At 40.3% G+C, this 15674-nt stretch overlaps 1 protein-coding gene across 1 annotated transcript in view; it reads left to right on the forward strand.

Annotated features, from left to right (window-relative positions):
- Positions 1-7357: 7357 nt before the first annotated feature.
- The window catches only part of impg1b (interphotoreceptor matrix proteoglycan 1b), a gene marked incomplete at its 5' end in the record, with an annotated part of 30949 nt that continues 22632 nt past the window's right edge, over positions 7358-15674 (forward strand). Inside the window, 3 exons of the mRNA XM_084143973.1 lie at positions 7358-7445; positions 9333-9499; positions 13550-13708. Of these exons, the coding sequence (XP_084000099.1) occupies positions 7358-7445; positions 9333-9499; positions 13550-13708 (414 nt within the window). The remainder of the gene's footprint in view (positions 7446-9332; positions 9500-13549; positions 13709-15674) is intronic.

Raw genomic sequence — 15674 nt, forward strand, 5'->3', positions numbered from 1 at the left:
ACCTGTTGAACTTGAATCCATGTGTTTTAGCGTTGATTTGAATATACATGCATATAAAATGTAATAAACTGTTAGGTCACATTACAAAAGTCACTATTGGCTACATTGACGTAGTAGATCCCCATGAAAGCATTTGGTAACACTTTACTTGACACCCAGTGTCATAACACCTTATGACACGGTCATAACCATGTCATACTTAAGTGATAATGCTCTCGAAGCATGGCAAACCGTGCCAAACCGTGTCAATATATCCTCCAAACACCGGCTTTGAGGGCATTATCACTTTTATACAACGTGTTACCAACATATTCAAATAATGATTGACATATTTTTCATTCAAAAGTTATTTTGATGAATTTATTCATACTATTTCATCCTTCCACAAGATATAGTCTCGACACAAATCTAGGGTTGCTACCCAAGCCGGCTGGTCGTCCGTTCTATTGGTTCGGTTGCTAGAGACTGGACCCAGTCGTTCAGTCTTTTTGTTCTGTATCTAAGAACGTGACCCAGTTGTTCGTTCTAAATGTTCCATTGCCATACTGGCTGGCAACGTTCTTATCCCTTGCTTGCTAACTATGGCTAACTTAGAGTCATGTCAAAAAGTGCAGCCAGAATAACAGCAAAGTAGCCGCATTTGCATTTGTTTAAGCTGTTTTCTAGTGACATTTATTTGGATACATCCCATAACAATGAGCTAATGAGGCGTGTTTTCGCCTGGCATAGAACATTTGCTCACTCGTCAGGACACACAATCACTTCAAACTGAAGATGGAAAGTCTGCAAACTAACTGCACTTTGTTTCGTTTGACCTTTTTTCAATTGACATTTGTTTGTATATATCTATAAAAATGATGCAAGCTGATTCATGATTTCGACTGGCTGAGAAACTCTGCCTGCCTTCCTGCCTCGTCCCGACTCCCGACACGTTCATTACTATGGGACAGCTGGAGATTAAATTTGAATATTGAAACAATGTTGCAAATGTCAGAGAGACAGACAGCAAGGTCAAATCAAATCAAATCAAATCAAATCAAATTTTATTGGTCGCATGCGCCGAATACAACAGGTGCAGACATTACAGTGAAATGCTTACTTACAGCCCTTAACCAACAGTGCATTTATTTTAAACAAAAAAAGTAAGAATAAAACAACAACAAAAAAAGTGTTGAGAAAAAAAGAGCAGAAGTAAAATAAAGTGACAGTAGGGAGGCTATATATACAGGGGGGTACCGTTGCAGAGTCAATGTGCGGGGGCACCGGCTAGTTGAGGTAGTTGAGGTAATATGTACATGTGGGTAGAGTTAAAGTGACTATGCATAAATACTTAACAGAGTAGCAGCAGCGTAAAAAGGATGGGGTGGGGGGGCAGTGCAAATAGTCCGGGTAGCCATGATTAGCTGTTCAGGAGTCTTATGGCTTGGGGGTAGAAGCTGTTGAGAAGTCTTTTGGACCTAGACTTGGCACTCCGGTACCGCTTGCCGTGCGGTAGCAGAGAGAACAGTCTATGACTAGGGTGGCTGGAGTCTTTGACAATTTTGAGGGCCTTCCTCTGACACCGCCTGGTATAGAGGTCCTGGATGGCAGGAAGCTTTGCCCCAGTGATGTACTGGGCCGTACGCACTACCCTCTGTAGTGCCTTGCGGTCGGAGGCCAAGCAGTTGCCATACCAGGCGGTGATGCAACCAGTCAGGATGCTCTCGATGGTGCAGCTGTAGAATTTTTTGAGGATCTGAGGACCCATGCCAAATCTTTTTAGTCTCCTGAGGGGGAATAGGCTTTGTCGTGCCCTCTTCACGACTGTCTTGGTGTGTTTGGACCATGATAGTTCGTTGGTGATGTGGACACCAAGGAACTTGAAGCTCGCAACCTGTTCCACTACAGCCCTGTCGATGAGAATGGGGGCGTGCTCAGTCCTCTTTTTTTTCCTGTAGTCCACAATCATCTCCTTTGTCTTGGTCACGTTGAGGGAGAGGTTGTTGTCCTGGCACCACACGGCCAGATTTCTGACCTCCTCCCTATAGGCTGTCTCATCGTTGTCGGTGATCAGGCCTACCACTGTTGTGTCGTCGGCAAACTTAATGATGGTGTTGGAGTCGTGCCTGGCCATGCAGTCATGGGTGAACAGAGAGTACAGGAGGGGACTGAGCACGCACCCCTGAGGGGCCCCCGTGTTGAGGATCAGTGTGGCAGATGTGTTGTTACCTACCCTTACCACCTGGGGGCGGCCCGTCAGGAAGTCCAGGATCCAGTTGCAGAGGGAGGTGTTTAGTCCCAGGATCCTTAGCTTAGTGATGAGCTTAGAGGGCACTATGGTGTTGAATGCTGAGCTGTAGTCAATGAATAGCATTCTCACGTAGGTGTTCCTCTTGTCCAGGTGGGAAAGGGCAGTGTGGAGTGCGATAGAGATTGCATCATCTGTGGATCTGTTGGGGCGGTATGCAAATTGGAGTGGGTCTAGGGTTTCTGGGATAATGCTGTTGATGTGAGCCATGACCAGTCTTTCAAAGCACTTCATGGCTACAGACGTCAGTGCTACGGGTCGGTAGTCATTTAGGCAGGTTATCTTAGAGTCCTTGGGCACGGGGACTATGGTGGTCTGCTTGAAACATGTTGGTATTACAGACTCAGTCAGGGACATGTTGAAAATGTCAGTGAAGACACTTGCCAGTTGGTCAGCACATGCTCGGAGTACACGTCCTGGTAATCCGTCTGGCCCTGCGGCCTTGTGAATGTTGACCTGCTTAAAAGTCTTACTCACATCGGCTACGGAGAGCGTGATCACATAGTCATCCGGAACAGCTGGTGCTCTCATGCATGCTTCAGTGTTGCTTGCCTCGAAGCGAGCATAGAAGTGGTTTAGCTCGTCTGGTAGGCTTGTGTCACTGGGCAGCTCGCGGCTGTGCTTCCCTTTGTAGTCTGTAATAGTTTTCAAGCCCTGCCACATCCGACGAGCGTCAGAGCCAGTGTAGTATGATTCAATCTTAGACCTGTATTGACTCTTTGCCTGTTTGATGGTTCGTCGGAGGTCATAGCGGGATTTCTTATAAGCGTCCCGGTTAGAGTCCCGTTCCTTGAAAGCGGCAGCTCTACCCTTTAGCTCAGTGCGGATGTTTCCTGTAATCCATGGCTTCTGGTTGGGGTATGTACGTACGGTCACTGTGGGGACGACATCATCGATGCACTTATTGATGAAGCCAGTGACTGATGTGGTGTACTCCTCAATGCTGTCTGAAGAATCCCGGAACATGTTCCAGTCTGTGCTAGCAAAACAGTCCTGTAGCTTAGCATCTGCGTCATCTGACCACTTTTTTATTAACCGAGTCACTGGTGCTTCCTGCTTTAGTTTTTGCTTATAAGCAGGAATCAGGAGGATAGAGTTATGGTCAGATTTGCCAAATGGAGGGCGAGGGAGAGCTTTGTATGCGTCTCTGTGTGTGGAGTAAAGGTGGTCTAGAGTTTTTTTTCCTCTGGATGCACATTTAACATGCTGGTAGAAATTAGGTAGAACGGATTTAAGTTTCCCTGCATTAAAGTCCCCGGCCACTAGGAGCGCTGCATCTGGATGAGCGTTTTCCTGTTGATTAATGGCCTTGTACAACTCATTCAGTGCAATCTTAATGCCAGCATTGGTTTGTGGTGGTAAATAGACAGCTATGAAAAATATAGATGAAAACTCTCTTGGTAAATAGTGTGGTCTACAGCTTATCATAAGATACTCTACCTCAGGCGAGCAAAACCTCGAGACTTCCTTAGTATAAGGTTTATACAAATCTCTGCTGTTGAAAACTAAATGTTAGTCTAAAAGAAATGTGAGATCATGTCTAGATGCTTTTTATAGTGGAGATCAAGTTTATAAATTGCTTGGTTAGGGCTGATGAGACATTGTGCAGTAAGATGGAACAGAGTAAATAGGCATTTTAACATCAGATTTAGCCGGTGGTAACTTGTGGAATAGACACCAGCTAGAATGCTGTTTTAACCAATCAGCATTCAGGATTAGACCCACCTGTTATATAATATGTAATAACAGCTGACATAACTTGTCATAACCTGTTATAATATGGTCATAACACTGTCATGACCCATATATTTACACCTGTTGTGACATATATTGCGTTATTTTATGGCTGGCTATGACACCTACATAAGGGTGTCAAAACCCACATTTATTCAAATTAGTTTTTTCTCTGCCAAGAAGTTTCCGTTCGTTTGAAAGTTTGTTTCTTAAATCCTTGTTGTAATGAATTCTTTACCGTCATGTTTTTTTCATCATATTTTAAATAACTTGTAGAAAATACACTTTATGACACTGTCATGAAGCATTATGACCATCCTGTGTCACTTTACTCTGACTAAGAAAATACACTTTATGACACTGTCAAGAAGCATTATGACCATCATCATCATATGAGCCAGATAGGCCTATCACGTACATGCCCTTATATCAGTCATCAGTCAAAAAGAGGGTGTCTTGTCCTGCTCCTGAAATCTGCTCCTGCATTCATCCCAGTCATCAGCGACAGAGCATTGGAGTAGGTGCATGTCTGACATCAGTGTGTGCACAATTACAATGATCATTTAATATGGTCAATTTATGTAGGTGTCATAACCAGCCATAAAAGAACGCAATATATGTCACAACAGGTAACATAATATCTGTGTCATGACAGTGTTATGACCATATTATAACAGGTTATGACAAGTTATGTCAGTTGCTATGATATATTATGACATGTTTATGACCATGTCATAATAAGTTATGACGCTGGGTTTCAAGTGTTACCAAGCATTTAAAAAAATTCAGCAACTTTTGCATTAGCCTACTTCTGAATGTTGTGTCCTGATTTTGGACGGATTGTGTCTTCGGTCCGTTTATTATCCCAAAATAAACAAAGGCATTCTGTTCTCAGTGGCTCTGGACACTAATATATTCTGGCTTGTAGCTCTGCTTTATGATGCCCTCACTTTTGTGCACTGCATTAGCGGCCATTTCCCCTGCAGGCCCTCTTGCTGGCCCATGTGCATGGGAACATCCTCATTCCTCACTGAACACATTTCAAATGTTATCTAGTTTGTTTGTCAATATGTTCTCTAATAGGAGAATAATCGGAATGCGAGTTTGTGTTTTGCGGCTAATGATTCCCATTCCCCATATTACACGAACTTCACATTTTAACTTTGAAGTTGAATCTCTCAAACAATGTACTTTCTGGCCAGAAGCTTAACCTCTCTGTGGTCAAAAGTATCAGTGTTTATATCATTTACGCTGATTTCTTTGTGGCCCCTCTACTGCCGAGACAGGTCTTAGGAAGCCCCTTGCCTCTGTTAGGAGCTGGGGCTTAATGTCTTAAGAAAGCTTTTGAAGTTTACCACCTGGTTGTCGTAAGGCACGCCTTAAACAATTAGCTCACTTTGAATGGACTGACTGTAATCACTGGTCTAATTGTCTTGCATAACACCATGGCACTACCTTGCTGTGATGGCCGAGGCTGTGAAATGGGGTAAGTCGATATCTTGTGTTTCCTGAACAGAGTAACCAGCTAGATCATAGAGCTTTTTCATCTGCCTCAGCTGGGGATCACTCTAATACGGGACTGGTCTGAAGGACTTTGAAATAACAATAGTACATAGTCATTGAGCACTGGTAACTTTATTAATGTTGACATACTGTTTGAATTGCACCTCCCTATCCCCCCGACCCATTTTGACTCGAATGCTTCCCATAGTTGTGTCAGGTTGGCTGGATGTCCTTTGGGTGGTGGACCATTCTTGACACACATGGGAAACTATTGTGCGTGAAAAACACAGCAGCGTTGCAGTTCTTGACACAAACCGGTGTGCCTGGCACCTACTACCATATCCTGTTCAAAGACACTTAAATCTTCTGTTTTACTCATTCACCCTATGAATGGCACACATAAACAATCCATGTCTCAATTGTCTCGAGGCTTAACATTCCTTCATTAACCTGTCTCTTCCCCTTCATCTACACTGATTGAAGTGGATTTAACAAGTGACATCAATAAGGATCATAGCTTTCACCTGGATTCACCTGATCAGTCTATGTCATGGAAAGAGCAGGTGTTCTTAATGTTTTGTATACTCAGTGCATATATATATAAATACACAGTGCATTCGGAAAGTATTCAGACCACGACTTTTTCCACATTTTGTTACCTTACAGCCTTATTCTAAAATGGATTAAATAATTTTTTCCCTCATCAATCTGCACACAATACCCCATAATGACAAAGCAAAAACAGGTTTTTATAATTTTTTACAAATGTATTACAAATGAAAAAATGAAATATATCACATTTACATAAGTATTTTGACCCTTTACTCAGTACTTTGTTGAAGCACCTATGACAGCGATCACAACCTCAAGTCTTCTTGGGTATGACGCCACAAGCTTGGCACACCTATATTTGGGAAGTTTCTCCCATTATTCTCTGCAGATCCTCTCAAGCTCTGTCAGGTTGGATGGGGAGCGTTGCTGCACAGCTATTTTCAGGTCTGTCCAGAGATGTTCAATCGGGTTCAATCCGGGCTCTGGCTGGGCCACTCAAGGACATTCAGAGAATTGTCCCGAAGCCACTCATGCGTTGTCTTGGCTGTGTGCTTAGGGTCGTTGTCCTGTTGGAAGGTGAAACTTCACCCCAGTCTGAGGTCCTGAGCGCTCTGGAGCAGGTTTTCATCAAGGATCTCTCTGTACTTTGCTCTGTTATTTCCGTCGATCCTGACTAGTCTCCCAGTCCCTGCCGCTGAAAAATATCCCCACAGCACCGTAGGGATGGTGCCAGGTTTCCTCCAGATGTGACGTTTGGCATTCAGGCCAAAGAGTTCAATCTTGGTTTCAGCAGACCAGAGAATCTTGTTTCTCATGGTCTGAGAGTCCTTTAGGTGCCTTTTGGCAAACTCCAAGCGGGCTGTCATGTGCCTTTTACTGAGGAGTTGCTATTTAATCAAGTTTGAATTCAGCCTGTAACACAACAAAATGTAGAATAAGTCAAGGGGTATGAATACTTTCTGAAGGCACTGTATATACAGATGAATATCTCTATAATTTTCTATGGTTAGACCTTAGAAACGATTTGGGAAAGTAAGCAGTATACATCTTCTACATCTTATATTGTAAAATGACCAATAAAGTAGCATATTTGGACAAAAAGATATGGTAAGATAACCATTTCTAATATATGTATTTTTTGTTGCAGACCTACAGGTCCAAGATTTGTCTGGAATCCGAAATGTAAAATACAGACATTTCCTGGATAGTGTAAGGCCAACCAAACACACCACCCATGTCAAAACGAGACAGGACCAGGACAGACACCGGACAAAGAGGTCTATGTTCTTCACCACTGGGGTGAAAGTATGTCCTCAAGAGAATATAAAGGAGGTCATCTCCAGCCATCGGGCCTACTACAAACTCAGAGGTAAGGGAATGATCCTAGCAATGCCAACGTCGAGAGTTCAATTCCCGCTGGGATCACATACTAAAAATGTATTCACTCACTGTACTGTAAGTTGCTTTGTATAAAAGTGTCTGCTAAATGGCATATATTAAGGGTGTAGATCTACTGGGAACAGGAACATATAAACCATAGAGATCCTATTGAATTACTAGAAGGGCTTTGTTATAAACCCTCAAAGATCCAGAATGGGGTGAAAATGGCAGCCATTGGGGTCAGGGAGAAATCCAAACCAGTCTAATTGCAATGAATGGCATTAGAGGCATATGTGATGCATTTCCTGCTTTTACTTATGCAGGAAAATAAAAGTATGGCATGTGATATATCAGAAATGGTGTAATATCATTATTGTCAACCTTGAATATTGTCATATATTTATGAATACAGTTTACACAGGTTTTATACCAATTGTCTGTATAAATAGCCTCTAAAATACTGTATATGTAAACAGACCATACATGTCAAAATGTTTATTTTCTTGGAAAGCTGTGTTTTATTACTTGATACAAAATCAGTACTTGTTGCATTTACATCTTGTCTAAGTCCTATCATCAACTGATTTCAGCCAGTGTATGGCTGTCCATTGACTGCATTGTTTGTATGGAATGTTGGCATATTGGCAGTAAATCATTTAAAAAAATTGCTAACAAACATACCCTGCAGATAATCTTCAAATTCATTGTTTTACATAATATCTTATCACAGCACTGGCTGAGCACCAACTCCCTTACCAAAATGTCTGACCTTAATACCGTCAGAAGAAGGTTCATGTCCATTCTAGTATTCTAGTTCTATGATATAAACATGCCCTATTGTACCACACTTTGCTGTGAGCTCATAAATCCTTACAGTATTCACAGTCATGGGACACCTTTAGACAGTGGGGTGATTAAGCTATTCCAAAAACAGTGGCTCTGAACTGTTTCCCTCAAGAGAGAGATAAAGCAGTTAATCAAAATAGAACATCTTTGTCACAATTTAATAAATCATTGCTGGCTTTGAAGTATTCATGGTTGAGACTTTACAAACTGGGAGACGTTCAACTTGAAAAACATAAAATACTGTAGGCGTTCACTTTTATTTTCTCATGAGCATGCCCTGTGAAATCCATGTACAGTATATTCAGATTTGATGTATAGATTAAAATGTGACTGGCTAAATTCAGGGACTGAGTTACATTAAGGTGAGGGTATTCAAACAGTAAATATGCTGTGGAAATAATAACTTCACTTTATGAAATCAAAATGTAAGAGAACTTCCCCAAGGCATAAGCACAATGAATAATTCAACAGTGCTTGTTACTCCTCATAACAGAGGTAAATAAATCATCAAAAGTGTTAGGGATTTTTTTATTCATGTTTCTAACATTCCCAAATATCAGGGACGAGTACATTTCATTCCAGCGTTGGGTTTCAAATATCTAAAGTGACATTTAACTGATACATTATTAAAAGCTGTCCTATCATATTAACGGTATGTGTCAAAATAGTTTGTTCAAACCTAGGCCATAATGAATCAATTTCTGTGTCTTGTCTTACATGCATAAAGTAATGAGATTGTGAAAACATTGAATTGCAATTTCTACTGTATCTTAGTTCATGCCGCTCTGTCATTGCTTGTCCATATATGTATATATTCTTAAATTCCATTCCTTACTTATATTTGTGTGTATTGGGTATATGTTGTGAAATTGTTAGATATTACTGCACTGTCGGAGCTAGAAGCACAAGCATTTCATTACACAAAATAAAATTTGATTTGATTTGATTTACTTTATAAGCTAAGAGTTGTTCCCACACAGATACACACATCTTTATTCAGCAATTCTGACATGTTTCAATATTAATTTAGTTTGTCAAGAGGCGATATGGGAGGCCTTCCTCATCTTCCTGGACAGGGTTCCTAACTCAGAGGAGTACAAGCATTGGACTTATGCCTGCCAACATGGCTCTCTCTGTCTGGACGAGGTGGCAAGGAACTTCAGCAGTACCCAGGAACATATTGACATGGTGGCCACAGTGAGTACTAAAACCTGCATGCATCCCAGTAATAAGAGGAACAGAGAGGGGTAATAACACAAAGATTGGTGGTGATAAGTCATAAAGATGTAATAATATTTTATTATATATTTTGAATTTTTATGTTTGTTTGGTTTTCAGAGAGTTGCTGAACAGGAGAAGATCAAGCAACAAAGGTAGGTAGATGAAAGGTTGGAGAAATGTTATATATTGTTTATAGATATTACAAGAAGTAGGCCTGCAACGTTTAATTGAAATGGGTGTTCAACCCCCTTCCCTCATACATTTTCAACCAACGACCTCTTTCTATCACTTGAATTCTAATTTAATATGGTGTTTGAAAACAAAATAGATGTTCAGAAAATCTCAAATGAATGTTTCATACCCCACAGTTATTTTTGGTTTGACTACAAAGTTCTAAAATGCCTGGCAACCATCTCCAACTCCAGAGACTAGACAAGCCTTTCCAAAGAGCTGTTCATGAAGGTTTAAATTCTAATGGTAAAATGTCATCAAGACCAAAAACACTTTCACTCGCTGTTGCCGCAAGCACAATTGGTAGAGGGCAAGAACAGGTAAACTCAAATGACCCTCCTCAGCTCCCTAAACTGATGGAGTCTGTACATCTGGTGGCCTGACTTAACATACATCCATATTGGAAGGGGGAGGGGGGGGGGAGTGAGGGAGCGCTCTATAAATAATGATAATTTAACCACTCTCCTATTTGCAATTTGTACTGCTACAGTGGTAAATATGAAAATAAAAGCTTTTTCTAAATGAAATGAACACCCCCACCTCTGTGTCATGGTTGAAAAAAATAATAATAATGTGAGTGCACTTGTCATCCCGGCACAATCCCGTATTTCAGCCACTTTACAGGTGTCTCAACTTTTGTTTCTACATAAAAAGTAATTTTATCAGCGAGACGCATCAATCAAGTGTAGACCCAATGACGATCCCCGAATGTCATTACATTTTTTGGTGTTTTGTAACAGATTACTCTTTCCATACAGTGCTTTCAGAAAATATAAAAAACCCTTGACTTTTTCCACATTTAGTTGTGTTACAGCCTGAATTTAAGATGGATTACATTTCGATTTTTGACATTAGATACCCCATAATGTCAAAGTGGAATTACGTTTTTCTAAATGTTTACAAATTATTATAAAATTAAAAGCTGAAATGTCTTGAGTCAATAAGTATTCAACCATTTTGTTATGGCAAGCATAAATAAGTTCAGGAGTACAAATTTGCTTAACAAATCACATAATAAGTTTAATGGACTTACTCTGTGTGCAATAATAGTGTTTAACATGATTTTTGAATGACTACCTCATCTCTGTGCCCCACACATACAGTTATCTGTAAAGTTCCTCAGTCGAGCAGTGAATTTGAAATACAGATTCAACCACAAAGACCAGGGATGTTTTCCAAAGCCTTGCAAAGAGGGGCACCTATTGGTAGATGGGTAAAAAAAAGCAGACATTGAATATCCCTTTGAGCATGGTGAAGTTATTAATTAAACTTTGGATGGTGTATCAATACACCCAGTCACTATAAAGATACAGGCGTCCTTCTTAACTCAGTTGCCGGAGAGGAAGGAAACCGCTCAGTGATTTCACCATGATGCCAATTTTGACTTTAAAACAGTTACAGAATTTAATGGCTGTGATAGGAGAAAACTGAGGATGGATCACCAGCATTGTAGCTACTCTACAATTAACCTATTTTACATAGTGAAAATAAGGAAGCCTGTACAGAAAACAATTATTCCAAAACATGCATCCTGTTTGCAACAAGGCACTAAAGTTTTTGTCCTGAATACAAAGTGTTATGTTTGGGGCATATCCAATACAACACATTACTGAGTACCACTCACCATATTTTCAAGCATAGTGGTGGCTGCATCATATTATGGGTATGCTTGTAATCGTTAAGGACTGGGGAGGTTTTCAGGATAAAAAATAAACGGAATTGAGCTAAGCACAGGCAAAATCCTAGAGGAAAACCTGGTTGAGTCTGCTTTCCACCAGACACGGGAGATGAATTCACCATTCAGCACGACAATAACCTAAAACACAAGGCCAAATCTACACTTGAGTTGCTTACCAAGAAGACAGTGAATGTTCCTGTGTGGCCGAGTTACAGTTTTGACTTAAATCTGCTTGAAAATCTATGGCAAGACTTGAAAATGGTTGTTTAGCAATTGTCGTGACGTGACTTTCAATATTGTGACGACTATTATTTATTGAATAATTGCCTACTATGTTTAATTGTTACTAGATTAAATTAATAATGTAACAATTAACTCATTAGGAATTTGGGGCACCACGGGAAAAGTTGTTTAACGAGTTACCGATTCCCGAATGAACTCTAAAGATATCTAGATATCTCTTATCATTTAACATTCATTCGTAGGCTCTTTAAGTCTGCACGAACCCCGGTCTTACTGATCATTCCGTACCACACAAATTGATTTAATTATTTATTTACTAACTAATAAAAAATTATAACACAAGATACAAACACGTACACAGTATAGGTAGGGATTAGAAACTTAATACAATGAAAACGGATCCCTAGCGGACTAACACAATATGACACTTGTTACATAAGATGGAGAGTTAAAGAGAGAGAGAGAGAGAGAGAGAAAACACTTGGGATACACATGGACCTATGCTCATAGTAATCCTAATTCTTTGCCCAGAACCACCACCCGTTTGGTAGGAAGCAATACATGTATTTACGTGTTGGAGGTCTTTGTCGTGTATCTCTGTTGGACCCAGGCCTTCGTGGGAAGGGGTCGATTGGTCTTTCTCTTTCGGATGGACTTTTAGATGTAAGGCTCTGATTGTCCACAAGAGGTCACAATGTCCTTCTTAGTTGTCTGTTTACTTTCACTCGTTCTGGAAGTGTCTTCTGAGGACGGCTAATCAGCCGTGTCGATGATCCCCTGTGGGGTGATGAGAGCAGTGTAGTAGACGATGGTTTGAAGAGAGTAACAGGATGGTCCCACTTAAATTCACCTTCTTAGATACAGTACTTAGAACAGCTACTCAGCCGTAACATTGATTGTTAGTGGAGGCAACTTTGTCGTCTTCACCTCGTGTTGATTTTCAGGGTCGGGACCAATATGGACAAAAGCTGCAGCTTGAGGTCCGTCTAGTCTGATCTGATAATTCTTATCTCAGTCTTTTATGCACTCTGGTAAAAAGGGGCGTTTCCGTCATACTGACATGCTCTCTGAGCTCCCTCGGGCGTGGCTAGTTACGAGGCAAAAGTATTATTATCACTATGATTTTGTTAGAAAGCTAAAATCACATTCCTATCTTCACGAAAACATTGTCTTCCTCCTTGATATTTTCTACACAAGGTAAAGGATGTAACCCTGATATCCACAGTGTAAAAGCTCTTCAAGTCACAATGTTTTCCTTATAACGCCTTCATACAATTTGTTATGACATCACAAAATAGACACTAATTTTCCATATTCCATTTCATTCCATATCATTCCCAACGTTTGGATGTTGAAATATATTGTCCCAATGTTCATTGTTGGATCTTGACGTTTTTGGGCGGCAAATGTCTCTGAAACAAAGGACATTCCTTTCAACCAGGAGAATCTATCTCTAATTTATGGTAGTATTATGATGTCAAGACCGGCACAGCTTGCAAGAAAGGCATTTCACTGTACTTGTGCACGAGACTTTAAAACTTGAAACTTGAATTGTTGCAAAACATGCATTTTTGATTTCCAGCGGTGAAGTATCAACAGCTGGAGGAACTGAGATTGAGAAATGTAAGTACTCCACATCCATCAATGCAGTATGCTAAAAGTAATAATACACAATTCCTGAATGAATGCACAATGCTCACTTTGTAGGCTCGAAAACTCCATCAGAACTGTTTATCATTCCGACTGAAGCAAGGGAGGTAAGTTTAACCATATTTTCTGAGGGCTACCTTGCCTTGGCATTGTAATCTTGATTGAATGTTGACAGTCTCATTGATGGCCATTGAAAATGACATTGCTGCTTTTGCTTTCCACAGATAACAGAGATTCCAAACATTGTACCAGAGGAGGCGATTATTGAGGAGCAGATAGTGGAGTTCAGTGTCACCATAGCAGACCCTGGCTACAGTGAACTTGTTCTGAGTGACCCTGCAGCTCCCCATTACCATGACATCACACGCGATCTCCATGATACGGTGAGGCAAACTGAGAAGAAATGTCCTTGAAAAGTCTTAAAGGCCCAGTGCAGTCAAAAGTTTTAGAACACCTACTCATTCAAGGGTAATTATTTATTTTAACTAATTTCTACATTGCAGAATAATAGTGAAGACATCACAACTAAGAAATAACACATATGGAATAATGTACTAACCAAAAAAGTGTTAAACAAATCAAAAATATATTTTATATTTGAGATTCTTTAAATAGCCACCCTTTGCTTTGATGACAGCTTTGCACATTCTTGGCATTTTCTCAACCAGCTTCATGAGGTAGTCACCTGGAATGCATTTCAATTAACAGATGTAACTTCTTAAAAGTTAATTTGTAAAATGTATTTCCTTCTAAATGCGTTTGAGCCAATCAGTTGTGTTGTGACAAGGTATACAGAAGATAGCCCTATTTGGAAAAAAACCAAGTCCATATTATGGCAAGAACAGCTCAAATAAGCAAAGAGAAACAACAGTCCATCATTACTTTAAGACATGAAGGTCAGTCAATACGGAACATTTCAAGAACTTTGAAGGTTTCTTTAAGTGCAGTCGCAAAAACCATCAAGCGTTATGATGAAACTGGCTCTCATAAGGACCACCACGGGAATGGAAGACCTCTGCTGCAGAGGATAAGTTCATTAGAGTTACCAGCCTCAGAAATTGCAGCCCAAATACATGTTTCACAGAGTTCAAGTAACAGACACATCTCATCATCAACTGTTCAGAGGAGACTGCCAAATTGGAGATTTTTGGTTCCAACCACCGTGTCTTTGTGAGATGCGGTGTGGGTGAACGGATGATCTCCACATGTGTATTATTCACCGTAAAGCATGGAGCAGGAGGTTTAACCAGCATGGCTACCACAGCATTCTGAAGCGATACGCCATCCCATCTGGTTTGCGCTTAGTGGGACTATCATTCATTTTTCAACAGGACAATGACCCAACACACCTCCAGGCTGTGTAAGGGCTATTTTACCAAGAAGGAGAGTGATGGAGTGCTGCATCAGATGACCTGGCCTCCACAATCCCCCGACCTCAACCAAATTGAGATGGTTTGGGATGAGTTGGACCGCAGAGTGAAGGAAAAGCAGCCAACAAGTGCTCAACATATGTGGGAACTCCTTCAAGACTGTTGGAAAACATTTCAGGTGAAGCTGGCTGAGAGAATGCCAAGAGTGTGCAACGCTGTCATCAAGGCAAAGGGTGGCTATTTGAAGAATCTCAAATATAAAATATATTTTGATTTGTTTAACACTTGTTTGGTTACTACATGATTCCATATGTGTTATTTCATAGTTTTGATGTCTTCACTATTAGTCTACAATGTAGAAAATAGTAAGAATAAAGAAAAACCGTTGAATGAGTAGGTGTTCTAAAACTTTTGACCTGTAGTGTATATATTTCCACACCATGACGGTGGAATAATACTGTGAAATTGTGAAAATTATGATAATGCAGTTTTAGTGAAGAGCTGTTTGAAAAGATGGCATGACATTTCTGAATGTTTTGGTGGGATGGAGTTTTGGCCTGCCTGATGACATCACAAGGTGGTTAATTAGTTGTTAGACCAATAAGAAAGAGTTCCAAACCTATGTACCTATAACAGCTAGTTTTCAGTTTCCCCTCCCCACTCAGACCACTCCCAGACTGTCCTAGCTAAATTCTTGCTTGAGAAATTGCTCTTTGGTAAGAAGCTATTTTTGTTTCTTTTTGACCATTTTAATTGAAAACAATCACAGTAAGGTACTTAATTGTTACCCAGAAATGATTTGATATTGAGATAAAAACAGCTGTATTGGACCTTTGAGAATGAACAAGTAAATTAGCCTTTATTGCTGAGATGGGTTTAGTGAACTACATTTGCATGAGTAATAACCTTGACTCGACTGAGACCTGTCAACTCATTTTAGCTCCCAGAGCTAATGCCTAGGCTTTAGCTCAATGGGCTA

The sequence above is a fragment of the Coregonus lavaretus genome (assembly GCF_964263955.1).
Source record: "Coregonus lavaretus genome assembly, chromosome: 27".
In the NCBI taxonomy this organism is placed as follows: Eukaryota; Metazoa; Chordata; class Actinopteri; order Salmoniformes; family Salmonidae; genus Coregonus; species Coregonus lavaretus.